This window comes from Erinaceus europaeus, chromosome 2 (assembly GCF_950295315.1).
Source record: "Erinaceus europaeus chromosome 2, mEriEur2.1, whole genome shotgun sequence".
In the NCBI taxonomy this organism is placed as follows: domain Eukaryota; kingdom Metazoa; phylum Chordata; class Mammalia; order Eulipotyphla; family Erinaceidae; genus Erinaceus; species Erinaceus europaeus.
Window position 1 is genome coordinate 111,693,029 of NC_080163.1, and position 24,478 is coordinate 111,717,506.

At 47.2% G+C, this 24,478-nt stretch overlaps 1 protein-coding gene across 1 annotated transcript in view; it reads left to right on the top strand.

Annotated features, from left to right (window-relative positions):
• BLK (BLK proto-oncogene, Src family tyrosine kinase) overlaps positions 1-7,303 on the top strand; it is a 53,424-nt gene extending 46,121 nt beyond the window's left edge. The window contains exons 11-14 of the mRNA XM_007517230.2: positions 96-172; positions 4,347-4,497; positions 5,508-5,639; positions 6,490-7,303. Coding sequence (XP_007517292.2) covers positions 96-172; positions 4,347-4,497; positions 5,508-5,639; positions 6,490-6,695 — 566 coding nt within the window. The 3' untranslated portion in view covers positions 6,696-7,303. The remainder of the gene's footprint in view (positions 1-95; positions 173-4,346; positions 4,498-5,507; positions 5,640-6,489) is intronic.
• Positions 7,304-24,478: the final 17,175 nt, after the last annotated feature.

Genomic DNA, 24,478 nt, shown 5'->3' on the forward strand with positions numbered 1-24,478 from the left:
GGCAGTGACCCCATCCTGCCCCAGCCAGGTGAGACTGGCACTGCTAGAGTGGGCTTACCATATAGAAAAGCAATTGCAACTTCTCCCCACCTTAGGATGCCTGCTGGATTTTCTGAAGACAGACGAAGGAAGCAGGTTGTCCCTCTCAAGACTGATCGACATGTCAGCCCAGGTTTGCAAGTCACTAAGTGTAGTGAGACTCAGGTTCCTGGGGCCCCTCCTACTGCCATGCCTGGTATTTAACAAAATCAACTGTTGCCTCTGCTATATTTTAGTTGAGCTAGGATGATACACAGACAGTAGAGCACAGGACTTGCAAGCATGAGGTCCCAAGTTCAATCCCCAGTGCCACATATGCCAGATCTGAGTGGTGCTCTGGTCTCTATTTCTTTCATAAAAATAGAAGATATAGAGTGTCAGGCGGTAGTGCAGTGGGTTAAGTGCACCTGGTGCCAAGTGCAAGGACTGGCGTAAGGATCCTGGTTTGAGCCCCCGGCTCCCTACCTGCAGGGGAGTCGCTTCACAGGAGGTAAAGCAGGTCTGCAGGTGTCTATCTTTCTCTCCCCCTCTCTGACTTCCCCTCCTCTCTCCATTTCTCTCTGTCCTAACAATCATGACATCAATAACAATAACAATAATAACCATAACAATAATAAACAACAAGGGCAACAAAAAGGAAAATAAATAAATAAATAAATATTAAAAATAGAACATATAAATAGATTCAGGTTGGACTGTAAAGGACATAAAGTTAGAGGTAATGAGTTTGTAGTGTAGCTGTCCAGGCTGGCCAGTCTGGGAAGGTTCAGGGGAACCCAAGCTTCCAGGTCTCTTCTGCCTGCAGGCATCTCAGGTTGTAAACTTATGCTCCAGAAGATTCTCTCGTGATACCTTCTGGTCCTGTGTCTTTTTCTTTTTTTTTAATTTCTTTATTGGGGAATTAATGTTTTACGGTCAACAGTAAACACGATAGTTTGTACATGCATAACATTTCCCAGTTTTCCATATAACAATGCAAACCCCCACTAGGTCCTCTGTCATCCTTTTTGGCTGGCCCTGTGTCTTTGTTTAAGAAGTGTATATGTGTTGGGTGTGTGTCTGGTGGTATATTTAAAGCCCACTGTCCTCCCTTTAGAGACCTATTCCTGAGTTACCCAGACACTATTAGCATTTACATATTCAAAAATGACCATAGTTAGCTGTAAGGAGCCTGGAAAATGTAGTCTGTTCTGGGAGCCATGGTGGAATGAGTGGTTCTATTATTAAGCGAGGGAGGGTGTGGAAACCTCAAGAATCCCACAAATACCAGCTAACATGGCAGCAAGTGCATTTTGCTCTCAACCCATTTCTTCCTTACATGGTGCCCACACATGTCTTCCACAGCAGGCGATTCTGAAAACATTGGTTCCCATTCCAGGAGCCCCAAGTCTCTGAACAGCCTGAGTCTGTTCCTGGCTGGTGGGCAGGCAGGACCTGCACTGCACACAGTGGTGGTGGTGGAGGGGGGCATTTCCCTTCTGCTCTTCAGAGGAGCCTCCTCATTCTCATCATCTGAGAACAGCAACTACAGGACCTCAGTTGTTCATTGCCCCACACCTGCCCCCCAGGTTCCCTGCAGAGCCCTTCAGACTTTGTGAAGAGCAAACAGGAGAATAGGGGCCTTTTCTGCATGGGGTTTTAGTGGAGGTTACTAACTGGGGCAAACATATCTTGTAACTCTCAGTGTGAGCATCTGTTAAAACTGAGATTCCCATCAGAAAAATCTCTGGTCTGTGGTGAGCCCAGAGACTCACAAACACACACACACATCCGCCTGCAGAGAGGAAATTCCCCCCCCCTCCCCACCTCATCTGCCATTATCTGCTCGTAGAATCAGACAGGAACCAGTATCCCCACATCTTTTTTTCCACTGAGGTGAGCACAACTGAGTCTCAGAAAATCCTCGCTATTGACCTAGTAGGAAGCTGGTTTTCTAGTCCCTACCTCAGTTTCCTTGTGTTCTGCCATGTGTTTCACTGAGCATGAATGCCCTGTACATTCCTTCTTCCCCTCTTTCTTCTCCTTCTCTCACTGGCTCCTATCTTTTTTATAAAAAAAATATTTCTTTATTGGGGGATTCATGTTTTTTTAATTTTTTAAAATTCTTTTATTTATTTTTTTATTAGTTTACTATTGGATAGAGACAGAGATGTTGAGAGAGGGGGAGAGAGACTCATGAAGCACTCCCCCTATAGGTGGGGACCAGGGACTTGAACCTGGGTCCTTGTGCACTGTAATGTGTGCACTTAATCAAGTGTGTCACCACTTGATCCCTAGGATTAAAGTTTTATAGTCAACAGTAAATACAATAGTTTATACATGCATAACATTTCACAGTTTTCCACATAAGAATACAACCCCCACTAGGTCCTCTGACATCATGTTCTAGGACTTGAGCTTGCCCTTATCTCTTATACAATCTCCACAATGACTCCTAGGGATATCATGAATCACCCCAGAGGCAAAGAATGTGAAAGCCATCTGAGTCTATGTCCAGGTGAGGCCAAGATTTGATGGCCAGGGAATAGAAATCAGAATCTTCTCCATGAATGACTTCTAGACCACACTCTGATCACCCTAACATCCTATCATGTATTCAGGTGCACACAAACATGTACACATGTACTAACCCTCCACACAACACATGTGTATACACACATGGACACATGAGGACACACACACACACATGTAAATGTGTCCACACACATCTGTACATACACCCACACTTGGCCATACACATGTACATGCAGACAAACATGCACCCTCTGTCTCATTCTCTGGATGAAAAGCAAATCTCCCCTCCAACTCACCCCGCCTGCCACCCCATGAGCCCCACTTTGCAGCCACAGGACAGCTCCAAATGTCACAATTCTGAGTCTAGGCCAGGGATATCCCTCTGCCCACAATACTCTGACACTGTCCTCACCTGACCAAATCCTTATCTACTACTTCCATGTCCCCAGTCAGGTGGTCTTTCTGTCAGTTTCTCCTGGACAAGAAGTTTTGGGTACCTGAGTTTCTCTGAACATGCACATGGTGGACTCACACAAGGAGAAGTCCTTGCAAACACATATGGGGCCAACTCACCCTTTCTTCAGCATGGCTTCACTCGTGTTCTGGGATAAGCACTGCTACCTGCTGCCTGCTACCTGGGCTGCTACTTGATGGTAAAGAATGCAGGCTGGTAGGATGAATTAGTGAAGGGATGAATAGATGTGAGAGGGAGGGAAGGGATGAGTGAGTCAGGGGACTCATGAATAAGCCAGTGCAAGTGGAAATGTCAGGACAGTGAAGGTCAGCCCCATCAAGCAGGTTTGAGAGGCAGAACTGGCTTGCCAATCTCTGCCTCAGTTTCTCTTCCAGTCACTGGGACCGGCAGTAACTGAAGTCCAGGATGGATTCCTGGGCTAAAAAGCCACATAGTGACTCTTTTTTTTTTTAAATAGTTATTTATTTTCCCTTTTGTTGCCTTTTGTTTTTCATTGTTGTTGTGGTTATTACTGTTGTTTTTATTGATGTCATTGTTGTTGGATAGGAAAGAGAGAAATGGGGAGAAGAGGGGGAGACAGAGAGGGGGAGAAAAAGACAGACACCTACACACCTGCTTCACTGCCTGTGAAGTGACTCCCCTGCAGGTGGGGAGCCCGAGGCTCAAACTGGGATCCTTAGCCGGTCCTTGTGCTTTGCACCACATATGCTTAACTGGCTGCGCTACTGCCCGACTCCATATATAGTGACTCTTATCAGAGCTGGTGCCTGGGGACCTGAACAAAGTACTTCTCTCAGCTCTTTGGTGCCACCTGACAACAGGCTGGTGTCACCTCCTCTAATGCTCATCTGAAGCCCCCAGGCCAGGCCAGTGACTGTTCAGGGAGGTTAATCCAGTGCTGCAGGACAGCTTCCAGACTCAGAAACAGACTTCCAAGCTTCTCCTTCCCCTCTTGCACTCTTTTTCCTCATCCCCTCTCCTTTCTCCCCAAGAAGGAGCAGAGAGGTACAAGAGGTACAGGTAGACCACTGGCTCAGGATTCAGAATCCACATTTCTTAGAACTTCTAAGAGGCTGAGGGGACAGTTGATTCAATCCAGAAGCAGTGGAAGCCCTCTTCCTCCTCACCCAACCCCACTGGCAACCTCCTCCCACCCCCAAGGACCCAAACAAAAGCAAACACACAAGCATCCTTCCCTCTGCCAGGTTGTCTGGGAGTGAAGTCTGGTGACCCAGGGAACAGTGTCATTCCTCTTCACCCTCTGGAGATTCTGGGTGGGCTCTGTCCCCATGGCCTTCATTCTAACATCTGTCTCCAGATTGCTGAAGGCATGGCATACATTGAACGGATGAATTCCATCCACCGCGACCTGCGGGCAGCCAACATCCTGGTGTCAGAGGCCCTGTGCTGCAAGGTGGCTGACTTCGGCTTGGCCCGGATCATTGACAGCGAGTACACGGCCCAGGAAGGTGAGGGGATACAGGAAGCATGCCGATGGCTTTTTGGAAACTGACAACCTTTCAAGCTCCAATGAGATAAAGTATATCAGGTTGTCTGGTAACATCATTTCATGACCCTTGGACTGGAATGAGGACAAAAATAGGATCTGAGTGCTCTCCACCCCAGATTCCTGATGCATTAAAGGCACTGGCACAGCAAAGCACCCCAGGTCTCCCAAACCCATCTGAACCCTGAAACACTTTGTCCACATAGCTCCTGTCAACTTCCCACTGGATGAGGGTTTTGAGGCTGGGCAGTGGTGCATCTGGTAGAGCACACCTGCTACCATGCACAAGGACCCAGGTTCAAGCCCCTGATCCACACTTGCAAGGGGGAAAATTTCATGTGTAGTGAAGCAGGTTTGAAGCTGTCTTTCTGTCTCTCTCCCTTTCCATCTCCCACTCCCCTCTCAACCTTTTCTCTGTCCTATCAAATTAAAGCAAGGGAAAGCAATGCTCTGGGCTGAATGTTAGCTAGACAGGGCACTGGGAGGTGAGAGGAGGCTGAGGGGAGTAGGCATGCAGGGACTTAAGGAAGGCAATGACATGCTGAGTTGGGGACCCCCCTTCAAATATGGGCTGCATAGATTCCAGTCTCTTCACCACCATTGTGAGTGTCCAAACTCATGTCCCTATTTCTACCTCACAAGAAAGGATTAAATGAGACACACATACACGAAGTGACTTGTCCTGAGCATGGGCTTCTGTTATTAAAAAAGACCAGGGAGGTGGAAAGGGACAGTTGGCTCTATGAGATCCACCAAAGACCCAGAGAAGTTTTTTTTCCTGTTCTTTTACTGCAGGCTCCCGGAATCTGCACATGTGAGTCATGTGTCCATGGGGGTCTTTGTGATCTGGAGGTCTCTGTTGTACACAGCAGCCCAGCCTGAGATGAGGCAGTGGGGCTGGGAGGAAAGAAGGGGTGTGTGTGGTCAGTCAGTCCCAGCCTCGCCAAGATGACTCTGGCCCTCTTCCCATAGGAGCCAAGTTCCCCATCAAGTGGACTGCCCCAGAGGCCATCCACTTTGGGGTGTTCACCATCAAAGCAGATGTGTGGTCCTTTGGTGTCCTTCTGATGGAAATCATTACTTATGGCCGGGTCCCCTACCCAGGTAAGTGGCTTTACCTGTAGCATTTCCCTGGTTCCCTGGCTGGGAAACTGTGCCAACAGAGAGCCCAGGCTGCATGCACACTTGTTAGAATGGGGTACCCATGCCAGCCACTGAGATCAGGTAGTTTTATGAGATGGAGACTTTGTCCCCTTCCTCAACAATGCCCTGAGTGGCAGAGCTCTATCTCCATCCTTCAGAGAGGTCACTGGGCCCCCACACTTGCAATCAATGTCAAAGTCTCAAGTTTACTCCCAGTTAGAGGCTGAGAGAAAAGCTTAGTCGGTAGAGCATACATTTTCCATGCATGGGGCCTTGAGCTCAAGTCTTGGTACCACATGGGAGAACTATGGACAGCACCAGGGGAGCTCTATGGACGGTGAAGAGGTACTGTGGTGTATCTGCCCCCGCCATCTCGCTCCCCCCAACTCGCTATCCTCCTTCCTCTCCTTCTCCTCCTCCTCCTCTTCTTTCTTCTTCCTCTTTCTCTCTCTGAAATAGAGAATGAAAATATCGGACTAGGGGGCTACTCAGTGATGGTGGTGGCACTAGGTTTATTCCTTATTGTCACATTTAAAAATGTTTATTCTGGGGGCTGGGTGGTAGCACTCCTGGTTAAGCACATCCATCACCACACCCTAGGACCCAGGTTTGAACCTCTGCTCCCCATCTTTCCCATGAATTCTGGGTATGGTCATGATATCACAAAAATCACAGATAGTTGGAGAAGTCCCAAGTGATAGTGTGAAAGGGCTGATAAGCAGGTCCCCACTTGCTAGCCTACTGACCTGCTTGGGAGGAGTTGGAGAAGCCCAGCTGCCCCTCAGTCACACTCTGCCCTCTTGGTCTTCAGGAATGAGCAACCCTGAAGTCATCCGCAACCTGGAACGCGGCTACCGCATGCCGAGGCCAGACACCTGCCCCCCGGAGCTCTACCGGGGGGTCATCATGCAATGTTGGCACAGCCAGCCTGAGGATCGACCCACCTTCGAGTACCTACAATCAGTGCTGGAGGACTTCTATATAGCCACTGAGCAGCAATATGAGCTTCAGCCATAGAGGCCCAGGCCCCCGCCTACTACACCATCCCTGGGACTGGCAAAGCCTCGTCAGGCCAGGTCAATGATGGGCATGTCTGGCTCCCAGATGGGGAGGCTAAAAGCCCAAGGGGATTCTGGTGCTTTTGTTGGCTTGTGTGTCCTGGGAAAGGCTATTTACCCTCTCTGTTCTCCACCTCCTCATTTACAAATGGGAAAAACAGTGTCTACTTCATAAATGGACATGAGGGTGACACTGGTTAAGATGCTCAGTTCAGTGTTTGACACATGCCTTCACCATTCTTGAGGGGTTGTCATTGTAGTGGGATCCCCAGTGCAGGCACAAGTGACCTTCGTGATAGCCATTCCCACCTGTGTGGACCATGCCTGTGCTCCTCTTTCTGCCACCCCAGCAGCAGCCCAAGGTCCCCATGATGACCACCTGCTCATCTGCATCCACTTCCAGTGGGTGACCCTGACCTCACAGCTCTCGAACACTTTGGAACTTTTCCATAATAAAGCCACATATTCTGATCTCTTCCACATCCTTACTAGTGAAGAGACCTGATGTTGCATCCTATGTGGTGGCATGACTCCCTCCAGTTGGTCCTTGAGGTGATACTATCTTCCCCTCACTCCACTTCTGCCCCCTCACAGAAGCCATGGAGCCCAAACCTTGTGCTTGAACAGTGCACTGACCCAGCTGTTCCAGCCTGGTGGTATGCCAGAGATGGCCGGCAGGTGGTGATCTTGCTTCAGAAAACCTTGTTCTTTGACCTGAGGCAAGCTCCTTTGCTCTGAGAAGCCAGAGGCTCTCTATTTATCCTGTTTAATCAGTTATTGTTTTGAGATTCACAGAAAAATAAGTGTAAGGTTCAGAAAATGCTCATCTATCCCACCACAAACACAACTTCATGTTATAAACATCTGGCCCTTGGGAAAAAAGTTTTTCTTAATTGCTGAGCTGATACTGACATATCACTATTTTTTTATTAATGATTTAATAGTGATTCACAAGCTTATAAGATTACAGGGTATACTCCTGCAATTCACCCACCACCAAAGTTCTGTGGCCTTCCCCCAATATTAATTAAACCCACAGTGAACAGGAAGTTAACTCAGTCTTGCCAGGTCTCTGTTTAGATAGATGAACAAAGGACATGCGCCCACCAATGCAGCATCACACAGAGAAGTCTCACTGCCTTCAACATGCCTGAGCTCCTCTTATTCATTCTCCATCCTCTCAACTCTGGTCACCAACTAGTCATGTGGGAACTCCTTGGATCTTGGGGCAACTGAAGGAAGGAAGAGTATTCAACATCCTCCCTCCCCAAGGACAGGGAGATAAACTGAGGCATAGAGGGTACAGAGGTAGAGCAAAGCTTCAGGTTGGTGGCAGTAGAGCTGGGGAGCCAGGAGAGCTATGAGGGACTGCCTGAAGGAGTTTGGAGGTGACTGGGCAAAGGGCATACATCTAGTGAGTGTTTGTATTTCCAGAACTTTTTGTGTAGCCTGAAGATGCTCAAAAGGGGTAATGAGGGAGTCACCATTGTTCCTGGTAAGCCTGGACTCTACATACAAGGACTCCATAAGTTCTCAGACAATGCTGGACTCTGGAGCTTAAACCCCTTCTATGCCCCTATCTCTTGCTGTATTGGGGAGTCCAACACCTAAGAATTAGGGATGTCAGCAAAAGTGTGTCATTGAGGAGTTCCTAGGGGAAGCCTGGCTGGTGTCCATGTGGTCAGAATGGGGATTGTGGGTGAGTAGCTCTCCCCTGAGCCATCTGGGACACAGGATGCTGAGGTTCCAGGCAGATGATTTTGTTTTGTACAGGAGGGAGGACAGGACATGCAGACACACACACACACACACACACACACACACACTTTCCCCCTTTTCTAAACTTAGAGCTCACTTGTACCACCCACACCCCCAACACCTTGAAATTTTCAGCTCAGATAGTCTAAAGAAGGAAATGATGAAAATGGGGAGTGCCTGGTTTAGAACTGGGGTGAGGGTATAGCTCATGGACTGCCCCTGCCAGTGGGGGGATGATGGCAGCAGTACCCTCCTCCGTTGACCTAAGGTGTTTTAGGAGGTGAGATTGAGCCTGCTCCTTAGTGGCCTGGGACTGAGTGCCAGCTGCCCACTCCAACACCCTCCTGAAGTGGATCCCCACCTATGAAGCCCACTGTATACAAGCTTCAAGGCACGGAGGAGGGCTCATCACCTGAGCCTCACCATCTCACCAAAGACAACGAAGATCACCAGAATCCTTATTTTAAAATAAGGTTCCAGTCCCCACCTCTGGCTAGATTCTGATCAGCAGATGTGAGAGAGTATCCAGAAACTTCTTCCCTTGCACAAAAAGTGATTCCCGCTGAGTCTAGCTCTACTCTACCCTGCAACACCTCCAAACATGGGGTGGAAATGGACTCTTATATCGCCAAGACCAGAACCCCAGGGAAATAGTCTGGTGTGTCTGTCCCCTCTGGGATTCATGCTGGTCCAGAGTGGAACAAGTCATGCCCGTGGGAGGTGGTGGGGTATCAGCATTCCCCCCCAAAGGGCTATCATAGCTCAAGGGGGTTAGTCGGAAGTTGTGTCTGGGGTTTGAAGGACATTCAGTTCTGGGGTTTTCCCCAGTTTGATATACAAGTGACCAGTCACAGGAAATAGGAAAGAAACCTTGAAACCAGCACATTTCAGAATAGGGGTCAGGTAAGGTGGTACATGCCTCCCTTGCCTCCTGTTCCTCAAGTTTTACTGGAAATATGTACCAAGGGCAAGGACTCAGTCCACTAGGGGGTGTACTTGCCTCCTCTGGGCCAAAGCTGAGGCTGTCCTGGGGGTCTGAGTCAGCTGGTTATGTCGGTGTCTAAAAGACAGGAAGTTTCCAGTTCCCAGCCAGGGTGTGATATGGTTTGTGTGTGTGTGTGTGTGTGTGTGTGTGTGTGTGTGTGTTGGGGCTGGGGGGTGGGCAATTGGACTGAGACATAGGCTGAGAGACAAAAATCATACAGAATAAGGCAAAGAGAGAAAGAGATAGGAAGAGAGAGGGTTAGAGAAACAGGGAAGCTGAGGGTGGGGACATATGGCATAATGGTTATGCAATGATACTGTCATGTCTTAGGCTCCAAAGTCCCTAGTTCAGTCCCCTACACCAGCATAAGTCAGAACTGAGCAGTGCTCTGGAACATAAAAGAAGAGGATGGGGGGCGGGGTAGAGAAAGAACAATAATGTAGAAAGAATAAAAAAGGCACAGAGAGAAATAAAGACAGAATTAGAAATAGGGAAAGACAGGGAGACAATCTGGGAAAGAGACTGAGATAAAAATGAGAAGCAACAAGAGCTAGAAAGAAAGAACAAACAAGGACATCAATTCCTGATTAGCTAGAAACTATTTCTTCCAAGTCCAAGAAGCAGTATTGTCTCCCCACCAAGAGAAATTTCTATGAGAGACCTGGAGTGTGAGCTTGTTATCCCCCCGCAGGCATCTGGTAGGGAGCAGGCTCCTAGAACTCTGCTCATGGCCCAGGGGCAGAACTCACTTCAGTTGTGAAGTGAGTAGGAGGTTGACTAGCCTGGATTCAAGCTTTTCCTCCTCTAGGAGGATGCCCAGGGATGCTTCTCTCTTTTATTAAAAAAATTTTATTTTACTTGTTTATTGTATAGAGACAGCCAGAAATCTAGAGAGAAGGGGAGGTAGAGAGAGGGGGGAGAGAGGGGGAGGTAGAGAGAGGGGGGAGAGAAAGAGAGAGAGAGAGGAGAGAGAGAGAGAGAAAGAAAGAGACATCTGCGGCAGTGCTTCACTACTTACAAAGCTTTCCCTCTACACTTGGGGACCAGGGGCTTGAATTCAGGTTCTTGCACATTATAACATGTGGGCTCAACCAGGTGCGCCACCACCCGGCCCCTGGGATGCTTCTCTGGTGGACTCTGTGCCTCAGTTTTCCTGTCTGTAAAACAGGCATGGTTGGTAATGTCACCTCTGTGAAAAGCTAGCATTGCGTTTCAGATTAAATCATGACAGGAGGGAAGCATTTTTCATATGCCTAGAAAACAGGACTCCTTAGACCCCATTGCATCCCCTCCACCCTCATTGAGCTCTCAGGCCCTCAGGTTCATACCTCGTGGCCAGGCTTCTAGCTGCCCCTCAAGCATCACAGAGTCCAGGATCAGGGTTTGCCAGCACTTCTGTCTCAGCGATCATGTCCCCTACCCCCTCCCTCAACAGCAACTGGGTTTGTGGGCCCTGGAGTCTGACAGGGCTGATGGGAGCCAGTCCTGGGGGTCTGAAGGCAGATTACTCAGGACTGATGAGGTGCTGAACCTCACCCGCCTGTAGACTGACAGCACTGACCTGAGGGAGGCAGGAGTGGGGGGGGGGTCCCTAATCTCAGCCTGGAAGCCTCTCCTTCTGTGCCTAGGTCACTGGGGGATTCTGGATCAAATTAGCTTCCTGCCCCAAGCTTGATGCCCAGTGTTTTTTCCCATGAAGCCCCACACCAGTCTTAAGGGGGGTGGGCTGTGTGAATAGACAGTTAATAAAGTAATTTTCATCTTTCCTGCCCAGTTGCTGGAGGCCTGAGAACACACATTCATGCAGGATAGGCCTGCACAGGTGCAGGAACCCCACTCAGTCACTGAAGTGTGTAGCAGCCTTCCCTGGTGGAGCTGCCTCTCACCTCCCAGGTGACATTAGGCACTCATCTCTACACCGGGGGACCCTGGTGTCATCCCTTATGTGTCAATCAGTGAGCTTGTGAAGCATGGTTTCAGGCTGTCCCCTCCTTGGACTGTGGTGGAGTTTTCTTTTTTGTTAGGTCAGAGACAAATTAAGAGAGAAGGGGACAAGGGACTGGGTGACGGCACATGTGGTTGAGCGCACACATTGTAGTGAGCAAGGATCCAAGTTCAAGTCCCTGGTCCCCACCTGCAGGGAGAAAGCTTCATAAGTGATGAAACAGGGTTGCAGGTGTCTCTCTATCTTTCTCCCTCTCTATCTCCCCATTTCCTCTCAAGTTCTCTCTCTATCCAAAATAAATATAATAAAAAATAAAATCTTTAGGGTGCTGGGTGGTGGTGTACCTGGTTGAGCACACATTACAGTGCGCAAGGACCCGGGTTTGAGCCCCTGGTCCCCACCTGCAAGGGGAAAACTTTGTGAGTGGTGAAGCAGTGTATCTGGGGTCTCTCTCTCTCTCTCTCACCTCCAGATTTATCACTTGGGCTTGGTGCCGGCACTATAAATCCACTGTTCCTAGAGGACTTTTCTTCTATCTTATTTGATAAGACAGAGAGAAATTGAGAGTGGAGGGAAGATAGATAGGTAGAGAGAAAGATAGACATCTGCAGACTTGATTCACCACTTGGGAAGCTTCTCACCTTCAGGTGGTCTCTCTCCTTATCACTCATTCCCTCCTGATTTCTGGCTCTTTCTATCTAAATAATTAAAAATAATTTTAAAATATTTTAAACAGCCCAAAAAAACTAGTTTTTAAAAAGTTAAAAGAAAATAAAATTTTAAAATAATTTTTACAAAAGAGAAAGGGGGAGACAAGGAGAGAGAAAAAAGAGACACCTGCAGCACTGCTTCATCACTTGTGAAGCTCCTCTCCACAGGTGGTGACTAGGAGCAAAAAAACTGGGGTCCTTGGACATGGTAACATGTGTCCTCAACCAGGTGCTCCACCACCCAGCCCCTGGTTGTGGGGTCTTTTCCCAGCATGTCTTGGAATCTCCCAGTCCCTGGCATGGGGCCTGGATCATGGCAAGGGCCTGGTGAGTGTTTGTCAAATCTGTGAGTGACAGGAACAAGCTGCTATGTGGCTCCATGCCTACCTCCCATGGAGAGTGACACTGAGAAAAAAAAAAAAAGAGATTAATAAATAAAAGAAAAAAGAGAGTGACACTGGAATCCAGAGATGGCTCCAGCAGTGCAGGAGCTGGGACACAGGTGACCTCTTCCAGTCAGCCAGCCAGCAGCCAAACCCAGCAGCTATGGTCAAATGTGCAGCAAACCCAAGTGACATGTAGGTCAGTGCCATCCTGGTCCTTTGGACTCAGCAAAGGGGAATTGTGTATGTTTTTGTCCATTGTTGTGGGAAAGACATGATTAAATACACAGATTCATAGGGTAGGAGGACCTCTAACTCTGCAGAGATCCTTGTGAAGGACATACGAGTGAGATGTAGGGCCCAGATGATATACTGTGCAAGGACGCAGGTTCAAGCTCCTGGTACCCACCTGCATGGGCTTCATGAGTGCTGAAGCAGTGCTGCAGATACCTCTCTTTCTCTCACCTGGTCTCTAACTCTTCCTTCCCTCCCAATGTTTCTCTATCTCTATCTGAAATGAATACATTGAAATAAAAAAATTTTTTTTTCCTCCAGGGTTATTGCTGGGCTCGGTGCCTGCACCATGAATCCACCACTCCTGGAGGCCATTCTTCCCTCTTTTGTTGCCCTTGTTGTTGTAGCCTCGTTGTGGTTATTATTATTACCATTGTTGATATTGTTCGTTGTTGGATAGGACAGAGAGAAATGGAGAGAGGAGGGGAAGACAGAGAGCGGGAGAGAAAGATAGACACCTGCAGACCTGCTTCACTGCCTGTGAAGCGACTCCCCTGCAGGTGGGGATCCGGGGGCTCAAACCGGGATCCTTACACCGGTCCTTGAGCTTTGCGCCACGTGCGCTTAACCCACTGCGCCACCACCCGACCCCCGAAATAAAAAATATTTTTAAAAAGCATCAGATATCACAAAATAGCTTACCTAGATAGTGTTCCTGCTTTGTTATGGGTGCAATTCAGGTTCAAATCTAATCCTCTCCACACTGGAGGAAATTTTGGTCCTGTGGTGCTTCTCTCTTTGTGTCTCTCTCTCTTTGTGTCTCTGAAAAAGTCAGAGTGGTGAAGTACAAGAGATGGTAGCATAAAAAATGTGTGAGGGGGAAGTAGAAGATGACTCAGCAGGTAAGGTACAATGAATTTTTGGTTTCAGACCCCATACCACATGGAATCACCATGGATAGAACCGGGTAGACTGACTTTATGGGTGGTGAAACAGTGCTGTGGCATCTTTTCTCTCTTTCCAAAATATATATATATATAGACAATAAAATAAATTGAACCTGGGAAGTGGCTCAGCAGTATCACGCATGTACAAAGCCCCAGGTTCATTCCTGGCACCCCATTTTTATTGTCAGTGGGGTTGGGTGTGTTGCATCTGGATGACTGCACATGTTACCTGTGCAAGGACCCCGGTTTGAACCCCCACTCCCTTCCTATGGAGGGGGCATGAGCAGTGAAGCAGTTCTGCAGGTGTTCATCATCCTCTCTCCCTCTTTATGTTTCACTCCCCTCTCAATTGCTCTCTGTTATATCCAGTAATATATAATATGGAAGAAAGAAAAAGAAAAATGGCCACTGGGAGTGGTGGATTTGGAGTGCTGGCACCAAGCCCCAGTAATAACTCTGGTGGCTATAAAAAATAATAATAACAAAGAAAAGAAAAGAAGAGAAAAGAAAAAAAAAGTATCTCACTTGAATAGTGTGCTGCTTTTCCATGTGCACAGCCCAGGTTTCCACCTGACCCCCAGAACATTTACAGAAGTTTAGGTGCTGTGATCTCTTTCACTCTCTTTCTGATTCTTTACCATTCTGTCTCTATTAAAAAAAAAAAAAGCAAACAAAAAACCAAATAACAAAACTGTTGACCAGAAAAAGATATTTGTGGTACCTTTATTAGAAGGATTACAGCCAAGAAAGCGTAAGAAGTTGGGAGCTGGACGGTGGCACAGAGGGTTAAGCGCACATGGTGAAAAGCGCAGGGACTGGCATAAGAATCCCAGTTCGAGTCCCCGGCTCCCCACCTTCAGGGGAGTCGCTTCTCAGGCAGTGAAACAGGTCTGCAAATGTCTGTCTCTCCCCTTCTCTGTCTTCCCCTCCTCTCTTCATTTCTCTCTGTCCTATCCAACAATAATGACAGCAATAACAACAATAATATCAACAACAATCATAAAACAACAAGAGCAATAAAAGGAAAAAAATAAATTTTAAAAATGTCTAAAAAAAAAAAAAAAGAAAATGTGAGGAGTCTAGGGTTTTTTTTTTCCAGAAATTCCAGATGAAGAACAAATGAGCAGTTGTAGGTGCTGCCCCAGAGAAGTGTCATCCACAGTGATGAGCACGGGAAGTGGCACCAAGCCCAAGGCTGTGGAAAACATAAACCACCACGTTTCGGCAATCACGATGACGTGAAGGTGATGCTGCTGGGAATTCAACCCTGTGTGACATTTTCATGGAGTGATGATGGGACTGTCACTGGGTGCCCTGTAGGGGAGTGTTTTGAGCAAGACTATAGCTAGGTAAAGAATGGCACATTTATGCTTTTTTTCTTTTATTTTTTTAATGCCGCACCAAGGAATGAATTAAGGACCTCACACATGAGTGATATATCTAAGCTGCCTCCATCACTTGATTTTATAGTCTTTTATTTCATTTTACTTTAAATTAATTTGTTTTTGTAAGACAGAAATTAAGAGAGGGACATAGGGAGGTGGAGAGGAAGATAGATACACCTGTAGCACCATTTTCACTACTTGTTCAACTCCCCCCTGAAGCCACCTTCAGGGTCCTTGGGCTTGAAGCTGGGTCCTTATGCATGGTAACATGTGTGCTCTACCAGGTGTACCACCACCTGACCTGTACTTTAAATGTTTGAAAGGAGAGGTGGGGGAGAGAGAGAGAGAGAGAGAGAGAGAGAGAGAAGAGAAGAGAAGAGAAGAGAAGAGAAGAGAAGAGAAGGGAAGAGAAGAGAAGAGAAGAGAGAGAGAGCTATCTTTCAGACACCACAGCACTTCTTCACCATCCATGGAGCTTCCTCAGTGCCATCCATGAGGCTCCCATGTAGCATCGGGGTTCAAACCCAGTGCCTCAGGCATGGAAAGAGCCTTCTCCACCAAGTGAGCTATTTCCCCAGTCTGGAACATTTATTCCATGGACACTTTTCTGTCACTGAAATGATTGGAGCACTCCTATGGGCTCTGAGATGGAGATAATGTGGAAAAAGCATAAGGCCTGCTAATTACACGTGAGCCTAATTTTACATTTATCATACATACTTTTTCTGTGTGTGTGTGCATGAAAAAAGGAACAAGAGTGGTACTCAGCAAAAGAGCCTTGTGTGACCTCTGGGCAAGAAAGGGAGGACTAATTGGACAGAGGGGAGAAGGAAGGAGCCTTCCCTTTTAACTTGTCCCACATTGGCAAGTCTTTCAGAAGAGGATGCATTAACACGACAGCCAGGCATGGCCCCCACCCTGGTCAGTAATGGATGGCCTGGCGCAATTGTACTTGGTGGCAAAGAATGGATGACGTGACCCTGAGGCTGGGTCCTGCCCTGGGGCCCTAAGTTGTCTCCCTATTCCAACCCATTTCCTCTCCTGATAGCACCCCTCCCCAGGTTATCAGTGGTCTCTGTCTTTAATGTGCCGCCACCCACTTATCATCACAGCCTGAGGGAGGTGGGAGGTCCAGGATGTGCACTGCCAGTGTGGGGGCCAGCTTTCTACAGTGGGGGAGGAGCTCCCCCAGCTCTAAGACATCAGTGTGACATGCATCAGACATTCCTCTTCCTATACTGGCAGCAACAGCACCGCTGGCCACTGTGCTAGGCTCAAGTGAGCATGATTTATAAATGTTTAATCTTTGCACCATCTTAACATTGGGAAGAGCCAGGACTTCATCCAACATGGGTCACCCTTTCATGGCAGGGTATGACACATACCTACACTCACTCTGAAACATCATAGCCGTCACGTTGAATTTTTGAGACCTGGGAGGGAATCCGAGTCCCAAGGACGTGGAAAAGAAGTGCCAGCTCCATAGCCAGTGGCCCTACTGGGAACTGATTGCCCCCCCCCATCATCAGTAGCATAACTAAATGATGCTGGATCAAACTATGTTATTTGAGGACTTGCTGTGCCCCCAAGTAAGGGAGAGGCAATTTGCAAAGATTCCTAAGAGTCTCTGGAAGCCTACAGAACATGTTTCCCCTAAACCTGCTCTTCTTTGAAAGCAACTGTCCAAGACCTCAGCATCCCAGCAGAACTGGCACAGGTGCAGCCAGATTCAAGGGACAAATCACAGAGCCCTTGAGCTGTACAGATGTCACTTTGTGCAGCCTGCTGTCTCCATTCTTAAACCTGGCCTCTCCAAGGACACTCCTGGAGTGGTAGCTTCCTGGTTGGAGAACAACACTGGATAAGATAGGCAACCTCTCCACAAAACCTGCCTCAGTTTCCTCAGTCTCAGCTTTAGAATCTGGATCATCCTGGCACCTGCCTCTGGGACTGCTGTGAGGATGAGAACCAGCATTTGGGTGATTGCCTACTTGAGTGGCAAATTCTCAGAAGCCCCCATGCAGCTGGGGCTGGTGCAGGGGCTCTTCCCTGGTTCCCTTGTGCTCCACTCCTGCCCTGCCTCTCAACTGCATTGTTGGTGGTCCAGGGCCCACCACAGGCCTGCCTCCCAGTGATAGCTTGGGGTCAAAGGGTCAGCCTGGGGCCAGCAGCTGCTCAGACACATGGGCTCTGGGGCCCCCTGCTGATGGGAGAGGCATGCTGGAAGCTGAGTACTCTCAGCTCACAGACAGGGCAGAAACACTGAGGATGCCACAGCATCAGCAGCAAGTCTAGATGAGTCAGGAAGCAGCTTTCCTTCTGCCGGCAGCCACGGCACCTGTGGGATGCTCCTGGTTAGAAAAAGCAGCATCCTGGTGTCAGGGCATCTGGTCCAAGGAGCTGACACTTCACAAGTGTGTTGCCCACAGTGTATGCAGATGGTGGGAGAGGATATGTTGTTTGAAGTCTACTTTCCCTTAATACTGTCCCTCCAGTCTACTTTCTCCTGGTATCCCCCTAGCTGTTTATTTGGATACAATGAGGCCACTAGGAACCTCAGTCTCTTCCTCTACACATGGAGGATAATGCCTTCAGCCTACTTAGCCTGGGACAGATGCAAGTAGTGGGTAATCCATACACAGGGCAGCTCTCCCAGCCAGTACCTCTTCACTCCAAGTTCTGGAATTTTCTAGAAAGTATTACTTTCTAAAGAAATACTGCAAGTATTTCTCAGAGAGACTGCAAGTTTGGATCTAGACCACCATAATAAAATGACTATCACCATAAAGAAGTTGCACGAACTTTTTGGTTTCCCAGCGCACATAGAAGTCTCATTTATACAATGCTGTAGCCTATTAAGCATGCAGTAGTACTATGTTTTTCAAAGAATCTTCAGACTAATACATGTGATGAAGAGAAACACAGTGAGTCCACTATTGGGAAACTGGGTCCAATGTACTTTTCTAAAGTAAGTTTTTAAAAAAAATTTATTTATTTATTTTCCCTTTTCTTGCCCTTGTTGTTGTTTTTATTGTTGTAGGTATTGTTGTTGTTGTTGATGATGTCGTCGTTATTGGATAGGACAGAGAGAAATGGAGAGAGATGGGGAAGACAGAGAGAGGAGGGGGAGAGAAAGATAGACACCCGCAGACCTGCTTCACTACCTGTGAAGCAACCCCCCTGCAGGTGGGGAGCTGGGGGCTAGAACCGGGATCCTTACCCAGTCCACATGTGCTTAACCCACTGCACTACCACCCAACTCCCTTACAGTTAGTTTTAACCTGTGAAACATGCAAGATTTTTGAAGCACAAAAAAGTGAAGTAAAGTCTGACATCTTCCTGGAGTAAACAGAGGTCTTAGGTTACTTAAGACGGTGGTCCTAATCTCTACTGGTACTGATCTCTTGGTCAGGACAGTGACTATACAAATCCCTGTGGAAAGATCTGCTCTCCTCTTTTCTTTCCCTCTGCACATCAGAGTGAGAGGTAAAGGAAAGCCTGCACTAGAGAAAGGGGTGAGGGTCTAGGAAATGCCCTGCACTATGAGACTCACACCCCCTGATCTAGTGCAGACAGATTCTGGTGCTGGGGAGACCCCCTGAACTTTCTCATCAGTCAAACAGCACATCCTTCAAGTACCCTCTGCAGGAGTCCACCCCTACAATGAAGGTACCTTATTCAGCCTCACTCACCTTGAGGGAAGTGAAAGCTTCTAGGTCATGTTTACTTTCTTCATTTGAACCCTAAAATCCACTTTAGACAAGTTTAGGATCTGCTTGGAATCTCTCACCTTTTTCCTGCTTCTCAGACTTGCCAAGATAAGGCTGCAGCCTCCCCCACGCCACCCCATCCCCGCCACCCCCATACACACACACACACACACACACACACACACACACACACACACACACATCCACTGTGGGTCTCCTGTAATGCCTTGCCCTGCCTGGTACACTCCAGAGTGACTCCTTCTGGAAGCACGCCGTCTGCATACCTTACTCATGACAGTTGCTCACAAGAACCAAATGGCCGATGCAGCCCAAGTGTCTGCGGACAAATAAATGAATGAACTGAAAGAAAAGGGAAGTTGGCATCTAATTCTTGACCCTAAGTCACTAGTCAAATAGTTTATCTCTGTTTCAGAATTTGGGAGCCCACAGATTTCTGGAGAAAGCAGCCATGTGGCCTCTGGTTGTGTCTCCTGGCATTAAGCTGGGTCCGGCAGGAGCCAGCAGAAACTCAAGATTGGGTGACTCGGGAAGGAAGGTCTGAGTGGAGACCTGTCCTTTGCATACTTCCTTCCAATGCTCCATGTGGAAGGGACCTGAGGATCCTGTCTTCACAGCCCCCCCGCCCCCAGGAATAAACACACAAGGCATCAATATATGCATTCTCAGAGCCAATCAAACATGGGGTCTCTTTTGTACCTGGGAAAGTGATCAGATGTCCTTCACAGATTTTCTGATTTAAGTTAAGCCTCTTGTATCTACCCAATTCTTTTCCCTGAGAGGGTTGGGGGGGTCTCTAGAAGATGGGTAGGGGTGCATGCAAGGGAGGGAGTAGGTAAGAATGAGATGTGCCAGCTCCAGACACCACTAGTCCAAAATGTTATGAAGATTCCCAAGGTTTCTCCTGGGCTTCGAATAGAGGCCAGGACCTCAGGAAATCTGTGCATCTAGTTTTGGAATTCTTCATGTCTATGAGGCCGTGTGAAGTGAGCCACCTCCTCACCCACGTTTTGTTTGCTTGCTTGCTTGTTTTGTTTTGCTTTTGTGGGAGAGAGAGAGAGAGAGAGAGAGAGAAGGAAGAGACACCAAAGCACTGTTCCACCATCCATGGAGCTCCTCTACTACTGTCCTTGGTGCTCCTATATTGTGCTGGGGCTCAAACCCAAGGCCTCATATGCCACAGAATGTGTGCTGTACTGAGTGAGCCATCTGGAGGTCCACTTTTTTCCTTCTGGATCTTTTCTTCTACCTTCCTGTTTCTCAGGAGCTCCCATGACCACCTCATACCCAGGAACTCCAGAATATCATATGGAAGGTCTATAGTCTCCTCAGAATACCTTTTATAAGATGTGGAAAAAAACACCAATTTCCCATTTTAAAGATACAGGGTGCTGGCAAAAGTTGGGGGATCAACTTATCCCTGGCTCCAGTTTTCCTCTCAGCTCCAGCCCCTCTCCTCTCCCTTCCAGCCCTGCCTGTCCCCTGAGAGTGCTATCTGGGGGCTGTCAGATGGACAGAGCATTTGTCAGCTCTAATGGATGGACGCATGCAGGCCTGACATGTTTTATGCATCTCTCAGGGGCTTTGATCTCCTTGTCTGCATACATAAATGAGAGGATTACTGAGCCATCCAGAACAGGGCACCAAGACCGTCTTTTGGGGGCATGCTTTTGCCTTCAGCAGATAAGACTAAGAAGCTGCCATTAGGCCCGTAGCTGGAGGCAGCCTTCCCTTGGGTGGGAACATCCTAGGGAGGCTGGCTCTGAAGGGTCTCCTTGTTATGATCCGTTATTGTTTATATTTGGTTGGTGTGGGGAAAGACACCGGTCATTTCTGGCCCTGCTGGACTGCCCAGGAGATTACAAGCAACTGTGGCTGACATTCACCAAGGTCATTCTGAACTCCTCCTTGGTGACATATGGTTACTGTCAGAGAGCTCTGGGCATGGGGGCTGGGGCATGACATGGGATGGGGACTGGTATTTTTAGGACACTTGGCATCTGTTCCCTCACCCCTTCACACCCAGATACCGGCAACTCTCCAGACTGTTGGGTAGCTCAGTGTCTCTCTGTCTGTGTCCTGGGAAAGAGCCAGAAAACTTGCAAACTGCTGCCTTGACTACCTTACAGCCACAGGGGGAGGGGTGATGACTGGATGCACATTCAGAGGATGAAAATGGCAGCAAGTGACTACAGGGAAAATCAGAGGAGACAGAAAGGGTATGCCTTACCCTTGACCAGAGGAGTCTCTGTATGTTGCTCAGCTGAGCCATAATGACTGTGACCTTGGATTCTCTGAGCCCTGTCTATTGAATAAGGCCATTAGACCTACCCACAAATTGCTCATATGCACTCATGTGTCTAGGGAAGAGTAAATCACTGACAAGAGTTAAAGTCTTTCCTCTCTGAGCTCAAGAGCAGGCCATCCGTTTGACTAGATTAAAAGGTTGGGAGATAGATATGGTAAGATAACCATATGCAGGGTTACCATATCATAAATGGCATTGGGAGGAGCTCCATGGATGGTGGAGTGGTGTTATGGTGTCACTCTGATAAAAGATGAAATAGGGGGTCAGGCAGTAGCACACTGTGTTGAGTACATGTTATCATGCCCAAGGATCCAGGCTCAAGTCCCTGTTCCCCACTTCCAGGGGAAAAAGCTTTGTGAGCAGTGAGTCAGGCTGTAGGTGTCACTCTCTCTTTCTCCCTCTCTATCTCCTCTTTCCTTCTCAATTTCTCTCAGTCTCTACCAAATAAATAAATGGAATAGGAGATAGAAAGTGTCAGAGTAAAACAACGAGGGCAACAAAAGGGAATAAATAAATAAAATAAATATTAAAAAAAAAGAAAGTGTCAGAGTACAGGAATTACATACCTGCTATTCCAGAGGACTGGGTACCCCATCATCTAGGGGGCCCTAGTCAGGGAATCCTTGGATTTCCACATAGATAATATGGGCCCAGACCTCTAACAGATCCCTCTCTCCACTATCACGGGTCATTTCTACCAGGTATGTCATCATTAACTCTCTTGTGGGCCACTCCAAGACCTTGCCGTCACCATAAAACAGCAATGGTAGGAACTGCCCACTCTTCAAAGGGAGAGTGGGTTATCCTACCTTGCCACTCAAGGAACACTGGTTCTGAAGTGAGTGCAGCCTAGAATGTACCCTGTAGCTGTGACCCTGAACTGCAATTTCAGACCTACAGGGACTTGGAGGTTGCACAGGCTTCTGTGCTAAATAAGAATATATATGGGCCCTGAATCAAATTGATGGGGCTAAACAGTTAATTGTATTTATATTTTTTCTTCAAGTTTGGGCTTCTCTCTGTCCTAATCCAGGTTTCTTGTCCTATTTTCACTCTGACACCGTCTCCCCAGAAAATATTTTTAGGTCACCAGCATGTTAGCTATCAAGCACAGGCAAAAATTACTAAAGTCATGGGCTTCTAGGAAGATACATAAAATAGACATTCTAACTTCTTTCTACTCTAAGATCTCTATTCTCATCTGCTCTATTCCTACTTTTTGGTTCCTGTATATTAAACATTTTGTCCTGCTTTATCTCATACCTGTTTCAGCCACCAAGTTGCAGGTGCTACTAAGATTCCATATTGACCTCCCTGGCCAGAAGACCTTACCAATGTGCTCTGGGACCTCACTTCTCCAGAGCTCTACACCACTAAGAAAAGATAGAAATGGGCTGGTCGTATGGATCAACCTGCTAACACCCATTTCCAGCATAGAAGCAGTTATAGAAGCCAGAACTCCCACCTTCTGCTCCCCATAAAGAATTTTGGTCCATACCCCCAGAGGGGTAGAAATCCAATTTCATCAGGACCTGGAGAGAGAAGAGGAAAAGGAAAAATATTTGGAAGTAGCAACAAGTATAGGTGTGACTTAGACAGGAAAAGAGGGTGGCTGGACAGTAGAGCAGCGGGTTAAGCAAATGTGGTGGCATAAGGATCCCAGTTCAAGCCCCTGGCTCCCCACCTGCAGGGGAGTCACTTCACAGGCGGTGAAGCAGGTTTGCGGGTGTCTATCTTTCTCTCCCCCTCTCTGTCTCCCCTCCTCTCTCCATTTCTCTCTGTCCTATCCAACAATGATGACAGCAATAACAACATAATAATAACAACAACAATAAACAACAAGGGCAACAAAAGGGGAAAAATAGCCTCCAGGAGCAGTGGATTCATAGTGCAGGTACAGAGCTCCAGCGATAACCCTGGAGGCAATAAATAAATAAATAAATAAATAATAAAAATGAAATAAGTAAATATTCAGAAAAGAAAAGAGAAGGCAAGGCTATAGAAAAAAATGAGCAGGGAGTCGGGCTGTAGCGCAGCGGGTTAAGCACAGGTGGCACAAAGCACAAGGACCGGCATAAGGATCCCGGTTCGAACCCCGGCTCCCCACCTGCAGGGGAGTCGCTTCACAGGCGGTGAAGCAGGTCTGCAGGTGTCTATCTTTCTCTCCTCCTCTCTGTCTTCCCCTCCTCTCTCCATTTCTCTCTGTCCTATCCAACAATGACAACAACAATAATAACTACAACAATAAAAAAACAACAAGGGCAACAAAAGGGAATAAATAAATAAATAAATAAATAAATAATATTTTTTAAAAAGAAGAAAAAATGAGCAAGTATATAAAAATATGGATAGTTATAGAAATAATAGTCAACCCAGGGAGTCAGGCAGTAGCGCAGCTGGTTAAGCGCAAGTGGCGCAAAGTGCAAGGACTGGTGTAAGGATCCCAGTTCGAGCCCCTGGCTCCCCACCTGCAGGGGAGTCACTTCACAAGCAGTGAAGCAGGTCGGCATGTGTCTATCTTTCTCTTCCCCTCTCTTTATGTCTTCTCTCCATTTCTCTCTGTCCTATTCAACAACATCAATAACAACAACAATAACTACAACAATAAAAAAACAAGGATAACAAAAGGGAATAAATAAATATTTTAAAAAATTTAAAAAATAGTCAACTCATATCTGTGACCTTGAAGAATCACTGCAGTTTCCAATGAAGGGAATGGGCACACAGAACTCTGGTGGTGGAAATGGTACAGAATTATACTCCTGTTATTTCCTAATTTTGTAAATCAATATTAAATCACTAATTAAAAAAAAGGCTGTGGAAGTGGCTCAGTGATAAAAACAAATATTGCACATGTATGACACACTTGAGTTTGCACAGTATGGTCATTCAGTCGTCAAAGGTTAAATGCTGTATGATCCCACTTCCATAAGGACCCTAGAATTGTCAGACAAGAAGTAGAAAAGAGTAAAGACTAGGGATGGGGTGGGAGGATGGGTAAAAGTGAGTGTTTTAAAGGGATAGAGTTTCTGTGTGGAACCATAAGGAAGTCCTGGAGAGGCATGATGGGGTGTGGTGTCACAAAATCATAAATGCTGCTGTTATACACTGTGAGTCAAAATGATCAGTTTTATATTACATAAAGCTTATCACAACTTGTTTTTATTTTTTAAAGATTTATTTATTCAGGGCAGGGGATCATAATGGTTATGCAAAAAGGCTCCAAATCCCAGGTTCAATCCCTAGCACCACCATAAACCAGAGCTGAGCAGTGCTCTGGTAAAAAAAAATAAATAAAGGGCATATATACTAAGAGAGAGAGAGAGATAAAAAATAGAGTACAACTCATGGTCTATGAA